This window comes from Haemaphysalis longicornis, unplaced genomic scaffold (assembly GCF_048455015.1).
Source record: "Haemaphysalis longicornis isolate Haplotype H1 unplaced genomic scaffold, Haemaphysalis longicornis Haplotype H1 scaffold_9, whole genome shotgun sequence".
Classification (NCBI taxonomy): Eukaryota; Metazoa; Arthropoda; class Arachnida; order Ixodida; family Ixodidae; genus Haemaphysalis; species Haemaphysalis longicornis.
In genome coordinates this window covers 126,325,160-126,342,675 of record NW_027526460.1, presented here as the reverse complement: position 1 = coordinate 126,342,675, position 17,516 = coordinate 126,325,160, and the positions used below count along the sequence as shown (strand labels likewise).

Here is a 17,516-nt window from a genome sequence, read left to right as displayed (position 1 = left end):
TTGGTGCTGAAGCCGATGCCTTACCGACTATGACACGCCGGCTGGTTCTTCCCCAGCAAAGCGTTGGACTGGATGTCTGCGCACTGCGTCACCCACAAACGCTGCCACTCTGCCTTGCGGCGATATTCCGTTTCAAGGTAGGTACAATCCCGGTGCGCTTCCTGATCAATACAAAAGGTTAATTAATTCTGGAGATACGCCGCTCCTCACGTCTAAACCGACCATAGAGATACCAAACCAGTTGTATTTGTTAAAGAATGCGCAGAATTGAGATAACATAACATTACACAATAAAAAAATTACCTTTCTTGGAAAAATTACTCGCATCTCGGGCTTCTACTTCTACTCCTGCGCTACCGAGGCCAAACAGCGGAGCTTTGTATGCAATGCCGAATAAAAGGAATAGCGTAAAATAAAAGAATACCGGACTCCTAAAGTAAGGAATAAAATCAATAAGAAAACGAACAAAAGGAGCGTTACAAGCGAACCAGTAGACGGCGCTGGGCGCGCACAGGAAATGCTGAACTGGTAGCCACAAGGAAACTGAATCTCGTTACCTCGTGCGCATTTACGTCCGCGTGTCTACGTGTGAGATAAGGTGTGTCAATAGGATCGCCGCCTGAAGTGCCGAAGAAGACACTCGCCGAAGCCATCGCGGCCAACGAAAACAAGCTTGTCGACAGGCAGTTCGAGTCGAGTGACGAAGACGTGGCCAAGCTATTGCCGCCCGTGTAACCTGCCTGTCCGTGTGCGGGCTGCCGCACGAGCGAGACATTTGAAATATCTCAAATACAACCCTGACCTTGAGGGAAAAGTTGGTGCCATATTATTTACCTTTGCGCTGTAGTCCGAGATGGCCGTAGACAAACAGCGTGTTATTTTCGCTAAGCGGATGTTTCCAGATATGTTTATTTGGTGTTTACGTGGTCTTCTCTGGCTCTTCTACAGAGAAACGCTTAGTCAAGCTACTGCAATACCGTTTCGCCATGCACAATTGACGGTGTCGCGAATAGCGCGGTGCAAAAAGCGGCTATAAATATTACAGCACTCGAGGACACTTGCGGATACGAATGAACTTGGTAAGCAGAACTGAAGCCGACAACCATATAGGATGCCTAGTTCGACTACCTACAAAATCACAGGCAGTGGCTGCTCGTATACGTACGACAGTTGCCATCGAACCACCACTGCTGTGTATCAGCCTTTTTTCCCGAAACGGACGAATGAATTGTGCTACCGTGCTCGATTTTCGCAATTAAATCTGCGCAATTAAATGCAGTCTTGAACGGGTGTTCATTGCCGTGATTGCCAACTACCACAGTTCCTAGCCTTACTGATCTGTTTTAAACAATAGCGCATAGATAGTGTAAATTACAGTATAACGGTTTCGGCTGTACCATTTAGATCGAGCAAAATTAAGCCCTTGACCTCTTCTTTTATTCCGCACTTATAAATACCGTACTCAACTTGAAATATTCTTTGCTATAAAGTAAATGGCATAGTTTCTGCCTATCGAAACAAACAATAAATTATGTATTCAGCAGGCGCAGCAAGAAAAGTGTACAACCGATATTTCTAGAATTCTCGAACCACGGTGTTGCGATCACAAGTGCTTTTGGACCAAAACAGGCTAAGATAAGATAAGTCTTGCGGAGAGTACGGATTTAGGAGGCGATAGCTCGCACCATCTCTGTGTTTTTCTCTATCCACTTGTAAACAAGACCTGAAAGCTTGAGCGACGTTCCTTGAGATGCAGATACGCGCTGATCTTGCCCAAAACAATGGCGATCCTCTGATGATTCCCAAAGTGAAACAGCTTGACTTGTTGGCAGACAGGTTCCATGTATGCCACCACACACAGTGACGCAATGCGGAAGTGAGATAAGCGGCTGCCCAGGTGATCTATAGTGCTTTAAAAGCCTCTCCAGAGCTCTCCTTGGGGTTCAGACGCCTGTGGGCCGTGGAAAGCCGTCTACTCGGATGTAAGTACGGGACCATGTACGTTGGCGCCTGTGTTTTGTATCGCCTTTTCTATGTCTTAATTCAATTTCCGCTCGTCAGATTCTTGGATCATCAACTATACCGAGCACCGACTAAAGGAAAATTGGCATGCCGCTTTTCAAACAATTCAGGAGGAAATAATGACATAGAAAACAGGCATGTTGAGGGTCATGCTTTGTTTTCAACGCATTTTGGAAGACGTGTTATCCCCTTCGATTGTTGTCAGGCCAAGTTAGACAATTACCTGTACAGGCAATCTTCTTCTTAAGCTCGGGTGAAATTCAAAATCAGTCACGTATGTTTTGTCACTACTCAGATATGCGTTAACCAGCTATGTGCGACGTGCGTGCACTTGCTGTGTGCAATGAAAGTTGAGCCGCACTTTCCAGTTCCATATTCAAAGAGCTAATAACGAGTACTATGAAGATACAAGCGCTTTTTACCGCCTGCTATTTCTTACATTTCAACAACGAAAAAGTGCGCGCAAGTACGAAACTTTTCAACATAACTGCTTTGCTTTTCAATCCAATCGTTTCCAAATTCAGCAACATCACTGCACAGTAAGAACAGTTTTTTGAGTGTCCTGAGGCAATCTACGCACGCTTTCGAGCTGGCAGAAATCTGCCTGCAATTGTCGCACTCGACCTCGAAAGAGCCAATACAGAAAGGGTACAAGTTAGAGCAGATACAAGAGTGCATGGTTCTATGAGGTGCTAAAAAGTAGAGATGTGATTCGCAAAGCAAAGGAACAAGCTAAGCTGTAGCAATTCAACCTATGTAGATAATTGCCAAAAAACATCGAGAAACATCGGGGAACTAACGTGTATTCTGCATCTCAACTTGCGGTAAAACAAAGGGCAGCAGGCTTCACCATTCGACGTAGAACGGTAGCTAATGTGCCTGCTGAAAAATATCATTTGTTCCTGCTGTTTTAGCGCGCAGCACTTTGGCCCCCGGTAGCGGGGTTTGGCGTTGGCGGCGTCGATAACCGCGTAACCTTAGAGCGAGCGAACGAGGCACCGAGGGAAGAAAGAAAATAGACAGGAGCGTCTGCCGAAGGTTTGAGGAGGAGGGCGGCACGCGCTGCTATGACTTCATCTCTCTCACTGCCTCCCCCTCACACTTTTGCTATGCGTCGCCGCCGTGGAGCTCCCCCCCCCTCACACAATCACCAGTCGCTCTTCCGTTCGGGGCACCCGAACGGGGTGACATTTGCGCGGGATGTTCAAACACAACTTCCAACAACATGCTCGGCGGCAGCGACGCGCTACGAGATAACGGCCGAGTATCGCGCCTCACCGTGCGTTCCCTGATCACGTGATCACTTCCTGAGGCGCAGCAGATATGCGCCATGACCAAGAAGACTGCAGTTCGCCCTGCGCACAAATTTCGCATTAGGGAGTATAATAATCGTCGGTGCTTTTTAGAACATACAATAGAGGCCTCTCTATTGAAGAGGTTGGAAAGGCTTAAACAACGAGAAGGTAGCAATAAACAACACAGTATCACTATCCAACCAAGTAGCAGCCTTCAAGATGACTTATTTATAACACGCAGCAGATCTAAGCAAACTTCAGGAACTGTTTGTATTGTCATTCACATGCTTCGATGCCTGCAGATACGGTCGTCAAACTGAAATCTGCCACGTATATATTTTTTGTGGTATGTTGACGTCCAATATGCCCACTGTTTAATAGTTATACTCGAAAAAAAAAATGGTTTCATGAATAATAAAACGATCATAACAACACCTCTTTCAACGAGTTTCGCTGCTTTCTCGCACTGTTTTTTTAGGAAAAGTTACCATGACTCTTCACTGGCTCGTGCTGCTCGCAGCCATTACGGTCATTAGTGCTGGGCACGGAGAAGAGATTCTACGATCGGAATGGGAGGCATTCAAGACAAAATATGGTAATGCCAAAATCTTTTAAAAACGGTTTTATTTTTTCGGGTTGCTTCACGAAAAAATTCCCTATTGTCTGTCTGTCTGTCTGTCTGTCTGTCTGTCTGTCTGTCTGTCTGTCTGTCTGTCTGTCTGTCTGTCTGTCTGTCTGTCTGTCTGTCTGAGTATTTGATTTTTATTTCTTGGCAAAACCAAGGGGAGGCTGAGACTAAAGGCGGACGTGGCCTGACAGGGGCCTCAGCCACCCGATTTATTTTGCTACAGGGAATATATATGGAGGTATGAGTTAATGACGAAAGGTGATTAGATGGACACGAAAATGTTCGCTTCGCGGAAGAAGTCAAGGGGTGAACCTAGCGTTTGCTATTTTCTTCTCGGCTTGCGTATAGTTTCTAGCACATTTCATTATTGAGTATCGCATCCACGCAGCAGGGAAGTAGGAAAATTGATAAGAAAGATCAAATCAAATTATCAATCATCAATGAAGCAATCAAGGAATGAATCAATCAACCAATGAATGAATCAATGAATTAATCAATCAATCAAGCAGTCAATTAGGCAATCACTCAATTGCATGAATCAGTCATCACGCCACCAATCAATCAATCAATAATTTCATCGGCCAGGAAATCAAATAATCAATCAATCAAGCAATCAGTCAGTCAGTCAAGTCAAATCCCCACTTACACATTACACATTTTGATTTCCCAATTTTTATTCCGAAATCATGTCTATAGCAACTTCACCGGGCGTTAAAAGCCCATCTACTTGCTTGGCATCGCTCCCTAACTTAAGCAGAAATAGGCACATCGTTGAAGAGAGGGGCAGGCTGTGGGCTAATATGACTCTAATGCATGACAACTTGAGTCGAGAAATTACCATCAATTCAGTACTTCTAGAAAAAATAAGTGAGGCAGTCTATCTATTATTCCATTTACACCAACTAATCATTGTATTCAATCACAATAACTTCAACTCGCGCAAAGATTCGGCCTCATCCTGTTAGGCGGTCGTACCACAGTTTCTGTATGCCTGTTTCGATGCATCGCGCTACCGAGATCACATTTACCAAATTTACGTTCGCCCAGGCACACATGCTTTGGGACACTGGAGTATTTTTAGCGATACCAATATTCCAGCAGTGAGCCAGGCGAAGTGAGCATGACCGCGCGTTTGCCTTCATGAAAGGCAGAAGCTACTCGCAAATCTAAAAGCTATGCTTCTTGTCTTTTGTCTTATAAAAAATAGTAAAAAGTGACCTGAAATATTTAATAAAGCAAGATTATTACGGAGCCTTTTCGTTAGCCTTTTCGTCCGCGAGGTTGAGAAAACTAAACCCGCGCGATTGTAGAGATATTTACAATCCAGAAGAAGTCTCATTCACTTCACCTTTTCTTTGCATACAGGCAGAAATTATTCGTCCGCCGTTGAAGAACTCTTTAGGTTCAAGATTTTCTCTGAGAACAGCTTATTCATAGCGCAGCACAACACAAAATATGCCAATGGCCTCGTCTCTCACGTGCTTGGGATGAATAGATTCGGTGACATGGTGAGTAGCGACTATTGTTTTTATGTTACCATATAAATGATGCCTCAACAAAAAAATATATATGTAAACATTGTTGAGAACTTAGACAGGAGGACTGCTGCAAGTTCTTTTTTTTTGCTACTATTTGACGCGGCCTTCTTCTTAAGGATTAACACAAATCAAGACGATCAGAGGCGCTAACTTCAGCTGTTACACAAAGGACAGATTATCGAAAACTGGGTGGTCTCCGGCGTTGGTGTCAAGAACGCAAAAAGGCGCGACACTAAAGATAAAACTCCCTTAGCGGCGTAATAGTGGAATTTATAAATAAGCTTGAGCTGTACGTTCGAAGACCCAAGTCTACGCCTTCTAAAACATGAAGAGCGGCAAGAATAAGAACAACGCACGACCATTGAAAGTAACGTTCTTTCAAATCCGCTGTAGTTTACACTCCCCTTCTTGGTGGCTCTCGAATGGTTCAGCATATTTATTGATTGATTGTAGCTTTTAACGCGCCGACGTAACGCAGGCGATGAGGCGCGCCGTAGTGGAGGGCTCCGGATTAATTTTGACCACCTGGGGATCTTTAACGTGCGCCGAAATCTCGATGCTTCACCATCCTTAACAGCCCACCTGAAGGCCTGAGTGTCTTTATTTCATTCGCTTCAGATTACCTAGCTTTGTATACTTGTGTCATATTCCCTACTTGTCAGCTTCAGTGTGAAAGAGGGCAAGAGCAACGGCTTTGAGCCAGGTACACGAATCTGGGTCGGTGGACTGAGGAAACATTTTTCGCTCAGTGATTTCTATCGCATCTTATGTCTATAGCTTCACCACGAGTTCGTGAATATGACCAACGGCTACAAGCGGAGCTCTTCAGGCCAGCGAGGATCGACGTATCTCCCGCCATCCAACATAGAAGACGCCGACCTCCCGACGTCCGTGGACTGGCGCAGTAAAGGCGCCGTCACGCCCGTGAAGAACCAGGGTCAGTGTGGATCCTGTTGGGCCTTCAGCACTGTGAGTACGCCGAAACTGTTTCCTGAAAACTGAACCTAACATCTGTAATGCCACGCGGTTATGCACTTCTTTCTTCTCTGATAATAAGTCACCCTAAGTGAATTACGACTTGAAATAATTTTAAGAAAAAGTAAAACCGAAAAGCCTACATAATTACCTAGATGTCGAGATGAAACACTCCACGCCCGGCTCTGGCGTTACTCTACGCATGTGCATATGTCCACTTTTCACGCTCAGTCACAGTACGCACTCAGACATACCCGTTCTCATTGGAGCGGTAAGCCATCTCTGAACCCCGGCAAGCCACACACGCATGCAGACGCCGAATAGGCCGTTCAAATGAGCTCATTTATCGGTCATCAGTGTGGCGAACGTGGCGGAAGTATTATCTGCCGTAGTTTGGGATCGCAAACATTCCCTGAACCATGAAAAGACAATGAACAAAAACCAGAGAGCATCAACGAACCACATGAATTCCCAAGTTTCCGAAACCGCGTGGCTCCCCCTCACGAGAACAGCCGGCCCAAGCAGCGGTAGAAAAAGGCCTAAAAAAGATAAAGCAACATTGCAAAAAAAAAAGTGCTTGCATGCCCGCGCTTACATGTCCGGGCTCGAATGAGCGTTGTTAGTTTTTTCTCCCTCACGCAAAAAAATTACGCACCTTTCGTCCTCAAAACGCGGGCCGGAAATAGCTCGGATTTCTTAATGCGTCACGCATTTCGCGGGTTCTCGTTTCAATAATGGGGCTTCCCTCTACTTGTGCACGTGGGAAACTGTGTTTCATGATTTCCCAACAACGATTGCATTCCTCGTCCTGATCCCCATTCAACTGGAGCCCACATTCTGGCCCCCACCCGGTACTCTTGCAATGCCACAACTGCGAGGCTCTAGGCACGCTAAATTTACCATATTATGTGGGGCTGTGATAAGAACCCCAACTACCCCCCCCCCCCCCCTCCGGCCCTCCCCTCCCCTGAACACTGGGAGAGAGCACTGTCCAGCTCGGACCCTGACGACCAGCTCTAGCTGGTGAAGAGAGCCCAAGAAGCGGGACGGACTCAAGGGGTCCCGGAATCAGCTTAAGACTAACTGCTCCATAGGGACGTTTATTCCTCCTTCTCCTTCTCTGCTCCAACATATTTGTGGAGCGGGATCAGAATCGCATTCGGAGAACAAAGAATACGGACGGGGAGGACGACGATCCGCCGTGACAAACTATGGCGTAAAGGCAAGTTATCTTGTCCACTTACACTTGGAGATGGGCGGCATAAAACAGATTGTAGGGCAAAAACCAAATGACTCAGTACTCTATAGGAGAACAAGGAAGCCCGATATCTAAGCATCAGTCAAGCCAGGTTACGTTCTTGAATAGGTACAACCCGGAACTTCCAGCATATCCCTAGTGACATGTACTGGTTCCCTTTAGCATTCGTGTTATTCGCTGCAACGACTGCTAATGTGAGTTTGCTGTTCCGCCATGTCTGACGTACAGGCGTGCACTTGCTTATGTTAGACATAGCGCAGTGAACTGAAGTCGAATTCCCCGCCAGAAATTTCAGAATTTCTTCTAGCAGTTTTAAATAATAATGCCGTTATACTGTTTATCGTCTGCTTTACGCATAGGTCGGCAAAACAGAAAGAACTCACTCAAACTCAATCACAATTTTTTTCATTCACGCTGTACTCAATCAAACTCAGACTCAAAAAGTTCGTCTGTTCACAAAATCACTCGTACTCACTCATAAAATACTCATTTGTAATCGTACTTACTTGTACTCAAACTCATTTGTCCTCACGAGTATTCGTACTCAATCTGTACTCATGAGTACTGAATCTGTACTCATGAGTACTCACTCTGTACTCATGAGTATTTAATGAGTACTGCTGCTCATGAGTACTACTCATTCTGCACTCATGAGTACTACTCAATCTGTACTCATGAGTACTCAATTTGTATTACTCACGAATAATCAACTCATCTGCACTGTTAGCTAGGTCGTAGCTCGAATGAAAAACTAAGTAGGAAAAATAAATTGTTTAATTGATTAGAAAAACACAGGTTACATATAAGTCAGGACAGAGGAAGAAAACGTGTGACGCGGTGCACTGTCGTTGGGCAGCTTACTGCGCGAAGGCAAGTACATGTGAGAAAGCGAAACGGAACGTAAGCACTCGCGTTGCGTCTCGCGTCTCCTCTTGTTCTCAGGCCGCGTCGGGCTCAGGGGAGCTCGGGACTTTAACGGTGCAGCCGTGGCCGTAAACTGCGTTTTTCTACGTGTCTTCGGGTGGCAGCTTTTGTCGTCCGTTTTCTTGTTTGCACTACTCTTTGCACTACTGTACTCAGGAGTGCATATACTCAAGATTGCAAGCACTCGCAAAAACAGTATTCATGAGTATTGTACTCATGAGTGCTGTGTACTCTGCGGTGTACTCATGAGTACTGAGTACTCAAACTCGTGAGTACTCATACTCATGAATACTGTACTCATGAGTACTCATACTCATGAGTAGTGTACTCATGAGTACTGTACTCACGAGTAGTAGACTTACCCCTGTACTCACTCGTCATCGTACTCACTGTTTTTTTCTGGGTGTGTGATCACTCATCATCGTACTCACTCGTGAGTTTGAATACAAATGAGTACAAATGAGTGTACTCACGAGTGATTACGCCGACCTATGGCTTTACGTTTCCCACTGGTTGCGGAAATGTTAAAAGAGCGAAGCAAGAACTTTTTAAACCACATAAGACACACTTGATGTAAAAGGTTTCACTACGTCATCCACTGCACCCTTCGTCTGGGCCATGCTGGGAAACGATGCAACCGTCCGCCTGTTTGAATTATACCTTGTTTTGGGGCGAAAAAAATAGCAGCTTATAGCACGTACATGCGACATCATTGCCGCTGTTACCCGGACAGTTTATTTTCTCAACAAAAACCCGACTTCACTATAACCAACCCAGTTGGAAGACAGCGTAGCTCGATTTGGGGGGAATAGGTGGACTTGGGCTTTGCGTGTAACGACGAAAACGGACCGTCGGTGGGTGGAACACTCGGATAACAGAGTGGCTACCTAGAGCTGGAATGAGAAGTAAAAGAAGCTAACTGGATGGAGGGATGAAATAAAAATAATGTAGATAAAGAATCGACTAAGGCCCAGCAAAACAGGAAAGGCTGGAGGAACTTGGGAGAGGCATTCGACCTGCGGTGGACGCAAACATGCTGGCTATTATGATAGCCTAGAACGCTCCGCGTGGCTAAAAAGTATTATTGTGCTCTCTTTGCAACATAACGATATATCGAAATAGTATCGAGGTCGGCACTGAACTATTTTGCTATTTTTCGTCAATATCCTTTCAGTTATTTTAATCAAGTTCGCGTTACTTCTAACTATTTTAAATATGATATTGGTGTCGTTTCCTCTTTATCGTGGGACAATGAACATAATAGCAATCGTAAGGGGCAATGACCTTTCTTTATACAAGCTTTTTTTAATCACCTACAATACACGAGTTCTTATCTCGTCTGGATGCATTCTACTGACTTGACCACGTGTGGCCAAATTTTGTATAAAATTCCTATGAAAGAACCTGGACTACTCCTGCGGGCTAATTTTTAAGAATTCTGTATGATTTTAGGAGAGCGTACGTAACTGATACAGAAAAGAAAATTCTGACTTCTTGCTCTTTTTATTTTAATTTCACATCGCATGATTTTATTTCCTTAAAGGTCCCTAGACGGTGCAAAACACATAAGGAGGAAACCAGCTACAACAAATCAAATGCGTATGCACGAAGGGTAAAATTAAAAACAGACTTAATGAATCTCAGTGAAAAAAAACAAGAAAAATACATGGCACCATGTATTATTTGCTGATGAGCAAATAATGGAAGCAAACTCAACTAATACAAGTGTGATACATAAGCCCGAGGTGTTAAAAAAAGAGGGTTAAGTGTTCAACGGAAGAGAAACCCGTGACATTTTGGGTAAATGTTGACGGGCGCATGATGGCGGCAAGCTCCACGGAAGGGCCATCCCGCAAAGATGCTGCGGAACAGAAGAATGGGGCGGCCCGTGGCCAGGAGACATGAAAAGATTGAACGGTACGGCTAGATATGGGGGCAGGAGACAAAATATAAGGTTGGAGGCTGAGTGAACTGGGATAGAATTTGTGGAACACGCTACGCCAACAATTTGGCAACGAATTTCAAGCTTACAAGACTAGATTCCTGTTTAGGGGTTACGCGATTACCGAATAAATAAATAAAGCTCCCTAATTCCAGACAGATTTTCAAGTGTGGCGGTTTGCTAGTGTCACGAAGCCAAAGACGACGCAGTTGTCTTCAAGGAAAGCACGTTTATTGGAACGAACTTGTGCTCCCCTAACAATTCAAAGAATACACAGGCGGCGAAGTCAAAAAAGTAACGTGCCCAGGCGAGCGTCCACGAGTCGAATGCCGCGGCGTCTGCTCTGCGGTCATGTGTCTCTCGGCGCGAGGGCTTCCCGAAAAGTCGAATTGCATCCAGAACACTGTCGATCATAAAAGATTATTCTGGGCTTGTGACGTTACTTCGCGACACTCTCGCTAGCAAAGGAGATAGCACGTGCGAAATAAGGAATAGAACATGCGCTTCACTTGGCCTTCGGATATCACAGATAACATAGCCCGGCGCAGCCGGTCGGCAAAAACAAAACATAAACAAACCCAGAACATGCTTGACGAGGGCTTCACATAGGGGAAGCGTATTCTAATGGAATACGAATTACTGGTTGGTTAGCCAATGGTTTTACATTCCAGGCCGCATAACGTTGATGTCCTTTTAAGAAACCAAAAGATTTCTGCCGATGATGTTATGGTAGATATGCGTGGCCATTTTAAATAATGGCTTAGTGTGACGCCGAAGTATTCATACCGGTTTCCATTTTCCGTCCTGAAAATTAGTTATTTGATAAAGAAATATGAAGAGGCAGCGGCGACGACGAAAAGAGGAGAATTTGCATTTGTTTGGGTTAGGTGTCACAAGCGAGCAATTGCACAAGTCCAGCACGTGGTTATTATCATGTTCAATGCACCTGAGCAGATGTGGGCTACACTGCATTACGCAGTCGTATCTTAAGACACGGATATTACAGGATACATGCACTGCTCCATCTTTAATGTACATTGTATGCAATAAGGATCAGAAAATATATCCTTCTAGAATGTTTGATGTTTCTGCGAGAAAATATGAGTTATGGCTATTAGCAGTAACACATCGTGAATGATTATTTACTAATTCCCTGACCCAAGTTTAAACGACATGTGTCACTACATTGACATTTAAGCTTCATTGAGGCATCTCATATGTGAGCGGTACATATCCGCATGAGTGAACTGAAACATAGCATCTGACTTGTGCGGGAAGCGTAGTCACTTTAGCAAGCCACCTATAAACCTTTTGCAGAAAAACCCTTACGTATTCCAGACATGCAATATTTTCCATATTTCCACATACATTCGGTTAATAGCAGCATATATGTCGGTTGCTTTCACTTAGTTGGAAGTACCAACAATAGAGGCATCCTGGCCGAGAAAAAAAAGCCACAAATCACTACGGGCAGCAGCAACGCCAGCTAGGCACAAGCTTACGGAAAGTTGTTGTGGTTTTCTGTGTGTACGCGACGTCTTACGTCATGAACTGATTAGAATTTTCTACGTGCTTTCAGGGCTCTAATTTATTTCAAATCTGTTACGTGTATCTTAAGATAACATTGCAATTATATCATGTCTGTCAGAATTTAACGAAAAAGTAGAATATCTAATCACCCACCTAGAACGAAAGGTTGATGAAGTTATTTCGAGTGAAAATGTCTGTTTCACAAGATCGCGAAAAGCGAGGCCTGAGTTTTGAATTCGTATCAAGATCAGCACTTAAAGACGCAAATTCGAGTTTTAACTTTGCTGATACATATCACGCTGGGTCTAGATGTTTTTAATAGATTTATATTACACACGTTTTGTTGAGATAGAAAATAGAAATATAGAAATAGAAACGGAGGCTTTGTTAGACTCCACAATTCCTTTACCCTTTTTTTTTTCTCATGCCAGACTGGATCCCTCGAGGGGCAGACCTTTAAAAAAACAGGGAAGCTGGTCTCCCTGAGTGAACAAAACCTGGTTGACTGCTCGCGTAACTATGGAAACAGCGGATGCAATGGAGGCAGCATGGAGTATGCGTTCAACTACATCAGGTCGAATAGGGGCATCGACACTGAAACGAGCTACCCCTACCTGGCCGTTGTGAGTATCTGTAGGTAAAGGTCTTGAAAGCGCCACAGTGGTAAAGAGAAACAAATATCTCAGATGCTTTCATTGAAAACACGTGAGGAGGAAGAGCCTGGCCGATTAAAATGTAAATTTGATACGCAGGCAAAATTTGGCGCCATTATCTCTCAACCAGTAATAGACACAATACTGAAAGAATACAGGAAATGCGTTTGTGCAAACGACTGCATAAAGCTATCATTTACTAGGGCGAAAGAATTAAGTGCCCCATTCTGCCGAAAGGCGGCGTGGTTGTTGTAGTTGTCAGGTCAAGAAAATGGCCACCAATGTAAATAGTAAGTAAAAAAACGCATCTGGGATCCGAAGGGGTTTGCATTGGGCTGCAGAGTATCAGCGCGGTCCTCTGCCAACTGAGCTATCTCTTCACGTTGCCAGCGTAGAACGAAAGATGTCCTTGTTGTTATCATTTCTTCGTGGCACAAACACACTTGGGGATTGGCCAAAATTCGGACTATTGAGGAGATAACGGCACTGCTTTACAAAATTCACAAAACTATGAACTGGAAGCGTAAAAGTTGTAGAATGTTGCGTGCCGCGTGACGCCTGAACTTGCTTGCACGTGAGTATAACAGGTGCACACCAAAGCGAAGAATTCTGATTCCAGGGAAGCTGCAGCCTGGCCAGTCTGTGTGGCGACGATATTCGCTCCGTATAGGACGGAGAAATAAAAGCCAAGAAACAGATGCGTACACGGTGTAGTAGAAAAGAAGCCGGTTAACGTAACTCATGCCAAAAGACATAGAAACAAAAGGGAAGAAAGAGATGGAAATACGATGTGCCAGCTAAAGAAGTTGTAAGTATCGCTAGGCATTTGCCTTGAAAGTACATAGGCAGAGTTAAGTGTCCCGAGAAACTTTTATTGTACTGACTTATGTGGGTGTGCCAAGACACGCTTTACATGCTTTCGAATTTAAATGAAAAATTAAAGCCCTTTCTTTAATAAGGGAGTGTTGAAACCCGAAGCTTTCTCACATGCAACGTGAATCAAGGTCAAAGTCCAAAATCTAAATTACTTCGACCGCGTCGCAATGGCACAATCGAATAGATGTCGGCTTGATAACGCGAATGATCAGGTTCGATTTCGAACACAGGCAGCGTTTTTTTTTATCCTTGGGCACTCGATGTGCCTTTGTGGAAATCGATTGTGAGTATGACGACCATTACGCGAGTAATTACGGTACTTTACAAAATGGCTTTGTCTAGACAGATCCTATGGGCGGGAGAGAAGAACGCCAGGAACCAGTACAAAGGGAGCAGGGTTTTTCCTCTCGATAACAGACACTAGGCATCTGCCCTCTTGAAACGTTCTGTATACATGTACAGACTTATGTAAATGTGGAATTGTTGCGCAGGCTAACACAAGGCCTCACTCAAAAGGCAGATATCTTTAAAAAACACATGCTCATGCAATAATGTATAACATCACAAAGAGTTCACACCATTTTTCTTTAAACTGCGAGGCGTGACAATTCATGGTCCGGGTGCATTCCGCAAATACGTAGTATACAGAAAGCATACAGGCAATGATTTTGCCCTTCGTTGAGCACAAATACGTAAAGACTGCGTCGTATGTTTCAATTAAGCGAAATCATTTAATTCAGCTATTTTAGGAAATAATATCTGTTTTAGGTACGCCTGGGAACGTCACACTCGGCATGAATTGCTTATTGCCTAATTCCGTATATACGAATGGTTTCAATAGGGTGGTTAAGGCCATGTTTCTTGCCCACAATGTCTGTAGAAAATTGTGCGAGCCTGACGAGCAAGCCTAACTGATGAAATTTCAGGACGGCCAGTGCAAGTTCAAAAAAGAAGACATCGGTGCAACTGTGACCGGTTATGTCCGCGTCAGGCAGTATTCCGAAGCGGACCTCAAGAAAGCCGTGGCAACTGTCGGACCGGTTTCTGTCGCCATTGACGCAAGCCGGAAATCTTTCCAGTTTTACAAAGAAGGTAACGGTCCAGAAGGAACACCGCACAGCTAAGTCCTAGCAGCAGTCCCTGACAAATATCTTGTAGTTCCAACAAAACTTTTTCTACATTTCACATTGTAACACTTCACCTTCGGTTAGATATACGTAGGTGCATATCTGAGTATATAATTTCTTGCGATTTAATTGCGCGGTGCTTTTCTTGAAAACATTTTGAGAGCTCCGTGACTAACGTTTTACGTTTCAAAATTGTTTACGCAGTAATGTGTTCATGATGCAGTTGCTTGAACGTGACATCATTTCCTTAACTTCTCTTTTTGCTGTCATAGCTTTAGCTAACGTTTACACTGGAAACAACAAGTTATTGTCGTATGCTTATGAGAAATGGTACTTCCAGTGAATGTGCAAAAAGGTTTTGAACAGGGATACAATTCGATGTTGACTCGTTGCTGCGCACATATTAGCCGTAAGAAGCTTCGTGCTGTTGAACGCTCGTTATATTAGTGCGCAAAAACACGCCGTCTGACCCAACAGAAAGTGTGATGCGCTAGCGGAAAGAGTTCTGAGGTGTTTTCTATCGCCAAAAAAAATCCTTTCCGTAGTATACTCCTGTACGGCGCTCGAGGAACCGATCTGTCCCATATGTATTTCTTAAGTCATTCTGCTGCTTACTCTGAACGCACCACCGGAAAGAGCAGTGATGCGAACTCGTTGCAAATGCGTTTGCCGCAATGCAGGGGTGTACGACGAGAAGGAATGCAGCAGCACCAGGCTTGACCACGGTGTTCTCGCCGTGGGATACGGTGTTCGTAACGAAACGAAGTACTGGCTTGTGAAGAACAGGTAAGGCATAAAGTGCTCTAATTCGGATTTGGTGTTCTTTTACTGGCGCTGTTGCTGTAGTCACTGGCTCACTCTAGTGTCTGCAGTTTTTTTAGACAATGGGGAACCTAATACGACCGGTTTGGCATTATAGCTTTACTGTGCTCCTTGGCTGCACGCGTCGATGATTATTTGTGAGAACATTATTGCTCTAAATATATGAATCGTGAATACTGCCAATGAGCCTTGCAAAGGTCGACACTTCTTTGCTGTTTGCTTGTGCGACTTTTCAGCGATATGTTCTTATTATAAACGCCATGTACCATCTTCCAATATCTCACCACTGCAGCTGGGGAGAAGGCTGGGGCGACAAAGGCTACATCTACATGTCTCGGGACAAGAACAACCAGTGCGGCATCGCCACTGACGCCACCTACCCTCTTGTCTAGTTCTTTTTCTCCTGTGGCACCACCCCTGACGCGACCTACTTCTAATTTAGTCGTTTGGCTTTCAATAAAGTAATGCACGTTGGTGTACGTAGTTGCTTGCCTATTGTTATCTATCGAAAACCCAAAGGCATACGTTAGATATAGGCGTGTGTGTTCGTACGTCTAAGTAATCAGCGTGAATAACTCAAAAACTCTGATCCCGGAGTCAAGTGTGTCGCTACATTGTGTTCACGATGTCAAGAAATTACCCAGGCCCAGACAGCTTTGTTACTGTAGCTCCCTCTGGTATTGTTCATGCAGCGGAGTTTCCCGCATATCTCCTTCTACATCATGCATTATTCGTGCGGTGACATTTCCAGGCAAATGATAGTGTTTGTGCTACTTGCACAGCGAAACATGGGAGGGATCTCCACGATATGCCGTTTTCTTACTCTTCTGCTTTCTCACTTGTGTGGCCTTAACTACAGGATCTCTCTATTTACGAACCACAAACACCAGAGCTGAAAGAGAGTGCATGAAACTGCTTCAAGGCGTAATGATAGAGTTGTCTTAGGAACCGATTGCTTTACGGTCTATTTCTAGACAGTTCTCACAAAATGGGAGGTACGGACGTTTTTTATAACCATATTGCTACCTTGCATGTATTGACTACTGATGGGGTATTCGAAATTCTTTACACGTCTTACTATGAAATAATTATGGCACGTAAATGAAAAGCGGTGGAATTACAGAGTAGTCTTTGGGTTTCTATCACCGTCTTTTTCTCAATCAGTCGACAGCACGCTGTACTTAGATGTTTCCGCTATTTGATATATACAACGCATGATTTTTAAATTAAAGAAGCATATTATGCTTTCCCATTAAAAGAACTGTGGCAGGAACCCATAACCAGCCCTGACGACTTGTAGCTGCGTAGCGCGTGGTTCCGAAAAATGCTACATGTTCTCGTTTGCGTTTATTTCTTTGGCTTCCTTAGTCTTAATTGCTTTCTAGACAAGATAATATTCGTAATTGCGCCCTGAAGAGCTACAAAACTCACGGTGGAATTTCATGGACCCCAACTTGTGTGACCTCACGGACATCTTTTCGTGAAATTGTGATTTTTTCAACAGGGTTCGTCAGTGAGTCTAGAGGCCGGATTTTTAGGCACTAAAAAAGCACGTTTTAGGCGCCAAAAATAGGCGGCAAAAACAGCGTTTTAGGCACTAAAAAGAATAAAATAGGCGCAATAAATTTTTAGATAAATGCTGATAATTTCAAGTGAAGACGTGAGCGATCTGCACGCACGACAGGAAATCCAAAAATGTCATTGCTATGAGGCCACAATGGCAGTAACAGTTCAATTAAATTCAATTCTTTATTTATCTGTCATAACAAGTTCTATACATTGAACTTAGACGTGGAATTGCCCCGTAATACCTCTGGGCTTATCCGTTCCGGCATCTTCTGTTTCGGCGTCTTCCGTTTCGGCATGGCTGAAAAGGGCAGCGGAGAAAGCCAGACCGTGCACGTTTAAAGACCGGACCAGAAGGGA

At 44.2% G+C, this 17,516-nt stretch overlaps 1 protein-coding gene across 3 annotated transcripts; it reads left to right on the top strand.

Moving 5' to 3' along the window:
- Positions 1-1,796: 1,796 nt before the first annotated feature.
- LOC144153802 (procathepsin L-like) lies at positions 1,797-16,073 on the top strand. Of its 3 annotated transcripts, none has more exons than XM_077685530.1 (8): positions 1,797-1,982; positions 3,796-3,912; positions 5,311-5,453; positions 6,261-6,452; positions 12,544-12,735; positions 14,568-14,733; positions 15,449-15,554; positions 15,883-16,073. In XM_077685530.1, exons 2-8 carry the CDS (start codon positions 3,807-3,809, stop codon positions 15,980-15,982), a joined length of 1,005 nt encoding a protein of 334 aa, XP_077541656.1. In that variant the 5' UTR covers positions 1,797-1,982; positions 3,796-3,806; the 3' UTR covers positions 15,983-16,073. The 3 variants fall into 3 exon arrangements, with proteins under 3 accessions (XP_077541656.1, XP_077541658.1, XP_077541657.1); XM_077685532.1 differs by having other exon boundaries at positions 1,980-1,998; XM_077685531.1 differs by lacking the exon at positions 1,797-1,982 and adding an exon at positions 2,139-2,157.
- The last annotated feature ends 1,443 nt before the right edge of the window (positions 16,074-17,516 follow it).

Bases quoted from the DNA above. Each gene is read 5' to 3' on its own strand.
- LOC144153802 (XM_077685530.1), top strand. From the start codon at position 3,807: ATGACTCTTCACTGGCTCGTGCTGCTCGCAGCCATTACGGTCATTAGT. The intron at 5,454-6,260 runs GTGAGTAGCGAC...TTATGTCTATAG, and splicing joins TGAATAGATTCGGTGACATG to CTTCACCACGAGTTCGTGAA. The intron at 6,453-12,543 runs GTGAGTACGCCG...TTCTCATGCCAG, and splicing joins CCTGTTGGGCCTTCAGCACT to ACTGGATCCCTCGAGGGGCA.